This window comes from Leuciscus leuciscus (assembly GCF_965113295.1).
Source record: "Leuciscus leuciscus genome assembly, chromosome: 11".
Lineage (NCBI taxonomy): Eukaryota > Metazoa > Chordata > Actinopteri > Cypriniformes > Leuciscidae > Leuciscus > Leuciscus leuciscus.
Window position 1 is genome coordinate 2357052 of NC_138735.1, and position 6835 is coordinate 2363886.

The 6835-nt window shown below is 39.8% G+C and overlaps 1 protein-coding gene across 2 annotated transcripts in view; it reads left to right on the forward strand.

The window, feature by feature from the left end:
- LOC309509213 (F-box/LRR-repeat protein 7) overlaps positions 1 to 6445 on the forward strand; it is a 48785-nt gene extending 42340 nt beyond the window's left edge. For both annotated transcript variants that reach the window (XM_082183815.1, XM_082183816.1), the window contains exons 3-4: positions 975 to 1580; positions 4411 to 6445. In XM_082183815.1, coding sequence (XP_082039941.1) covers positions 975 to 1580; positions 4411 to 5147 — 1343 coding nt within the window. In that variant the 3' untranslated portion in view covers positions 5148 to 6445. The remainder of the gene's footprint in view (positions 1 to 974; positions 1581 to 4410) is intronic.
- Positions 6446 to 6835: the final 390 nt, after the last annotated feature.

Sequence of the window (6835 nt, forward strand, 5' to 3'; positions counted from 1 at the left end):
GATATCAGATTCTCTCCAAATGGGAATCAGGTTTGCTTTTCCTATTACAGTAAATCACATGTTCAAATTTTATTTTAAAAACTGAGCCTGGTTTCTTCTTCATTTCTGTGGCCTGATGGAGTTTGGGTGTCTTTCCACCGCCGCCTCTTGCTTTAGTTGGCGTTTAAAATACGCTTAATATTCAGTAATATCATCGATTTGACTGCTCTGACTCTATTGAATGAGAACAAAACTTGAACTGAATAATGAAACTACTGTTTTCTTTAGAGCTGCTGAATCAAATTTTGTTTCATAATTGACTCTTATGTTTAAATTCAGTGTTATTGAACTGAACTGAATCAACATTGAACCGACTCACGCTGAGTAACGAGACCGTTGTCTTCTGTAGACCTGCTTATGGCTAATTGAACTCAATTCATAATTGATGAACTTAAAACTGGATCAACATTGAATTGATCTGAAAGACATTTGGCAGAATTTGAATTTGTCTCATATTTGATGCTTTGCATTATTGATTCTGTTATTTTCCTGTTTATTACAGTGAAGCTGCTTTGCTTAAAGTTGTCTGGACTCTCCATTTAATCTCATTGATGTCTAGTTGTTGTTTTGGTAACACTTTACAATAAGGTTCATTAGTTAACATTAGTTATTGCATTAAGTAACATGAGCAATACATTTGTTAGAGTATTTATTAATCTTTGTTAATGTTAGTAAATAAAAAATCCAACTGTTCATTGTTAGTTCATGTTAGTTCACAGTGCATTAACTAATGTTAACAAATACAACCTTTGATTTTAATATTGTATTAGTAAATGTTGAAATGTATATAAACTAAGATTAATAAATGCTGTAGAAGTATTGTTTATTCTTAGTTCACATCAACTAAGGTAGTTAACTAATGAACCTTATTGTAAAGTGTTACAGTTGTTTTTTCTTTCCTCTGGGTAAATCTATGTCTCTCTCTTGTGTTTCAGATTCAGACCTTAGCATGAGGACGCTTAGCACTCCCAGTCCGGCCCTCATTCTGAACCCAAACCCTTCCCGTGTCTCCCCTCAAACGGTCCCAAACGGCCATGAAACGTCCTCCACCTCCTTCACCGTCCCGGGGGAAACCGTGGCCATGGTTCACCCGCCTCCAGGCACTCGCTCACGGCCTTCGAAAGCCCCTCACACCGCCCTCATCGACATCCTTCCCGATCCTGTGTTACTCCACATCTTGTCTTACCTGTCCACTCCTCACCTGTGCCGCTGCGCTCGAGTGTGTCGTCGCTGGTATAACCTGTCCTGGGACCCTCGGCTCTGGAGTTGCATCCGTCTGACCGGAGAGTTGCTGAACGCGGACCGGGCCCTGAAGGTGCTCACCCATCGGCTGTGTCAGGACACTCCCAGCGTGTGTCTGACGCTGGAGACGGTGGTGGCCAGTGGCTGTCGGAGGCTGTCGGACCGCGGGCTGCGTGTGATGGCCCGGTGCTGTCCCGAACTGAGGTGTTTGGAGGTCGCAGGCTGCTATAATGTGTCCAATGATGCCGTGTTTGATGTGGTGTCCAAGTGTCCCAATCTGGAGCATTTAGACGTATCAGGTAAAATTGGCAAAAAATGCAATTGTTGATGCCATTGGGGGAATCTCATGAAACCTGTCAAGAACATGTGATAAAAGAAATATTTACTCCAATTTAAAAGAGAAAATGAGAAATTACAATTTAAAAGAGAATGAAGGCCATTTTAGAACCAGTGACAATTTATGATCAAACAATAAACATTTTTTACATTGTGACAATTTTTTATGAAATTAAAACCCCATCTTCAGTATTTCAATTTCTTATTACTATGTAAAAAGTGTTGATATATATATATATATATAGATATGTGTGTGTGTGTGTGTGTGTACAAACATTTAAATTGCACAGAAGGCAGTTTTTATATCAACTTTTTAATAACAGAATTGTTTAGTTTAGTGAAATAGTTTGTTGGTGACATTAAACTGTAATAACCTGTTTTCTATACCATTAAATAATAAAAACATCACTAACAGGTTAAGTAAAAATATTAGGGATGCACAATATATCGGCATCGGCTGATATATGTTAATCTTTAATGTTATCGTTATCAGCCCGTTAAAAACATTAGTCCGATATATTAAAGCCGATAAATAATGGATTATTTCCTTCAGCTGAGACGCTTCAGATGTGCACTGTTCAACATGATGGTTTTGAATTGCTGTCATATCGGCTACATTAAATTATAATAAGTACATCATTATAATTGTGTGTTTGGGACGTGGCTTTTAATGGTGAGACTTTTCTTTTTGTAATCAGGCTCTCAAAAATTATAAAAAAAAATCAGGATTTAGATTAATCGGCCAATATATCGGTTATCAGCCTTCAAATATTAAAAATGATCAGTTATCGGTAAATTTTCATATCGGTGCATCCCTAAAAAAATATAATGAAAATGTAATTATTTTGCATTGCATTGCTTACTACAATGCATATATTTATCCAAATGCTCTTCTCTAGAGTTTTTTTTTTTTTTTAGCTTACTAATGAGTTTATGGACATTGAATAGCTTTCTTGAGGTAAATGTAACGTTAAGCGCCGCAGGTGAGCTGCAAACATTAATTTCTGTGGCACATTACGCGTGAGACCTGGTCAACAAGTAAAACATATCAAGTCTTGATTATTTTTAAGAGCTTTTGTGATGGGTTAGCCGACATTATGCATCAGAATAGCATGTTTGGTTGTGGATTTATTCAGGGAGTAATTCATAGTGGTGAAGTTTTTCTGGGAAGGCTGGGAAAAACATTATGGGATCTAGGAATCACTGCCAGTCTTTCAGTGTTTCTCTGGGGGAAGGTGAGGTCTGCTCGGTTTGAAAGATGGACTGCTAACCTCAACCAAAGTGTAAGAGTCCGTCTGCTGAGTTCATTGTACGAGTCGCACACTGTACAGTTATCCATCATGCAGAGGGCACCGCATGCGTTCTGCTATACACAAGCAATACACCCTTTGTTGCAAAAAAGTATCCCAAATTTCTTCTGGGTACATTAACTTTAAAAGCAGGTAGTATAACTGCAATAGGAGCAAAAACAGATACTAGCGTGTTTTGGTTCCATATGAGGTTTCTGGATTTTATTTCCCTATTATTTTCTCTGGCCTTTATTCTCACTCTAGTCTATTTCATTCATTCACCTCGATCTGAAAACCTGATGTAGATTTTAAACTTCAGAATTTTAAAGTAATTTCACGTTGACTGTTTTCCTGTTGCTCAATGCTCTTGCTCTTCAATAGGATCAAAACAACTGAAACTGATGCTCATACATACATTTAAGGAGGACATATTTAATAACAAGAAATGGCCTGTTTTTTATTTATATATTAGACAGGAAGTTATAATAAGACTAATGTCCCCCTGTCTTAAAAGGTCAGAATAGTTATAGGGACAAAACAAAGCTTATATCATAAGCCATTGCTATAATTTGTATTCATTTACCATAATAACCAACTCACCCTATAGCAAAACCTTAGCAGCTGCCAATAAATCTCTAGCAAATGGCAAATAACTACTTAAAACCTTTAACACCTTATCAACAATTTAAGTATTTAATGTATGGCTTTAAAGTTGACATGAAATGGAAATTCTATTCTCTAAAAAAAATTCATCTTTTTGATCTACAGAATGGGTAAAGAGGCGGATTAGCTGAGGTGACGTGATGCTAACGCTAGCAGACAAACGGCTAGTAGTGACAGCTGCGGCAATCCACCTGTCACTCAAGTGGCCACGCCCTTAATTATACACAACTTTAAGGCTTAATATAATTTAAACGGATGAGTTGTAAAAATATTCACCCCCCTCACAATTGTAATGATGGGCAAAATTAGCTATATAGACCAAAACCACTTTTTATTCCAGTCTGTAAACAATAAACATATTATTTTCTGCTGTAAAGTAGAGCATAAACATGGGGGTTTATGGGATTAATGACGATACTTTTTTTGTGCGCAAAAAACAACAAAAATAACAACTTTATTCAACTCTTCATGTTCTTCTGTGTGTTTCTCTGAGTGAGTTCACATAGTGTAACCGCGCAGCGCTTCTGGGTTGTACGTCAGAACGTAGGCTCACTATTGGCCAGCATCCCACACATCACACACATGACCAGCGTCGGCCAATAGTGAGCCTGCGTTCTGACGTACAACCCAGAAGCACTGCGCTGTTACACTACGTCAAATATCTTAATTTGTGTTCTGAAGATGAACGAAAGTCTTACGGGGTTGGAACAACATGAGGGAGAGTAATTACTGACAGAACTTTCATTTTTGGGGGAACTAACCCTTTAAAGTTTGTCATGATTAACTTTCCTTTTCTATTCATGAACCACAATAACGCTAACATTCCCTGCCTTCCCCTCAGGCTGCCCTAAAGTGACGTGCATCAGCCTGACCGAGGAGACGTGTCTCCAGCTCACTCCTCTTCACGGACAGCAGATCGGCCTGAGACACCTGGACATGACGGACTGTGTCTCACTGGAGGATGAAGGCTTAAGGACCATCGCATTTCATTGTCCGCATCTCACACACCTTTACCTGCGTCGCTGCAGCCGCCTAACAGACGAGTCCCTGAGACACTTAGCACTGCGCTGCTCCTCTTTACGCGAGCTTAGCCTCAGCGACTGCCATCTGGTGGGAGACTTCGGCTTGCGTGAGGTTGCTCGCCTCGAGGGACGCCTACGCTATCTGAGCGTAGCACATTGTATGCGCATAACAGACGTTGGATTGCGTTATGTAGCACGCTACTGTCCGCGGCTACGCTACCTGAATGCGCGGGGCTGCGAGGGGCTAACGGACCAGGGTTTGAGCCATTTAGCTCGCAACTGCCCCCGATTGCGCTCTATCGATGTCGGTCGCTGCCCGCTGGTGTCGGACGCTGGGCTAGAAGCATTAGCACGCGGTTGCGAAGGCCTTCGAAGGCTCAGTCTGAGGGGCTGTGAGAGTTTGACGGGGAGAGGGCTAATGGCGCTAGCGGCGGGATGCCCCGAGCTACAGCTACTAAACGTACAAGAGTGTGATGTGCCACCTGAGGCGCTTCGACTCGTCCGACAGCACTGCAGACGCTGTGTGATCGAGCACACCATACCTGCTTTCTACTGAGGGGAAAGAGGTGTCGACCTCTGAAAAACAGATGTTTATACTTTATGCATTCCTACGACTGCCTGAAAAGATGCAACATGGTGGATGTGTCTCAAAACCTTGTGCAGAAGTGCTTAATCCTGCTCTTGGAGGGCCACCTTGGCTGCTTCAAGAGTGTTTAATTGAGGTTGAAGTTAAATTAAATTGAACACACCTCAAGCAGCTAATAAAGTACTCCAGGATTACTAGGTACTTCTGGGCAAGCGTGTTGGAGCAGGTCGGAACAAAACTTGCAGAATGGAGGCCCTCCAAAAGTAGTTTTGACATTAACGGTCTACATCAGGGGTTCCCAATCCTGTTCCTGGAGATCTACCGTCCTGCAAAGTTCAGATCAAACATGACTAATTAGGAGCACTTATTGTTGGATCAGGGTTGGATCTGAACAAGTAGATCTCCAGGAACAGGATTGGGCACGCCTGGTCTACATAAATAACACCTTAAGCACAACCTTGAAACTGATTTGAAATGGCCTTCATAGGCAACAACATCAGTAACAGTAATGTGTCGTGAAGATTAGATTAGACTGACAACACTCACAATTTTGACATTCAAAGGCAGTTCCTTTTTGAGGTTTTGAGACACATCTGGTGAGTCCTGTTGCTTCTTCCAGAGCTGTACCATGTTCTTGCCAATTAAAGAACTACATGATATATAGCCTATCATAATATTTATCACATGAAAGAGATGCATTATTGTCACTGTACAATGGTAAGCTGGTGTTTTCATGAATGATGTTTGTTTGGGTTGATTTATGTTTTGATTTCTACAAAAGCTCTTTAGCTGGTTGTCTATGTCTAGAGTCTGTACATTACATGGTTCAATTCAAAACATTACAACTTTAAATTATATATTGGTTGCTATGGAAGCTAGTTTCCGCCACCGAATAAAAAATAAAAAAGGTAATTGCAAGTTACCATCTTTTTTTTTTTACATCTTACAATTCTGACTCAGAATTGCGTGATATAAAGTCGCAATTTTGAGTTGTAAAGTCTGAATTGCGAGATATAAACTCATAATTGTGAGTTATAAAGTCAGAATTGCGAGATATCAAGTTGCAATTGTGTGTTATAAAGTCAGAATTGCGAGATATAAACTCACAATTATCTTTTAAATTGTTTTTTTTCTGTGGCAGAAACAAGCTTCCATAGGTTGCTTCCACAGAAGAAAGAAAGCTGAACTGTCCCTGTAATATAAAATTGTCCCAGACTCCTTCAGAAAATCGATATCGGACTTCAAGAGACCATCTTGGTTCAATAAAACCAGGGAAAATATGGGCATTTGCACTTTAAAGGGCATTAATTGCAGAACAATGTCTCAAGATCTAAAAGTCTTTAAGTCTTTTATTTTCTATCCCAGATAGCATTAGTCAAGGATTAAAAGAGATTTGTAAAGGTTTTAAAGATTTGAAAGCTGCTAAAAACACTCAATAAAGGGCTACTTATTTAAAATGAAACGTTTTCTGTAATTTGTTGTATCTGTGAACAATTGGGAATGAACAGCACTGTGACAAGTGTACAGACAGACCTGTAAGATCTCCTTTGGTTGGTGTAGAACAGTGGATAGCAAGATTCTCTATATGGGAAGATAACCACTTCACCAGGTGAAGGTGAAGACATCCATATCACTTCTTTTGAGATATATGACCTATC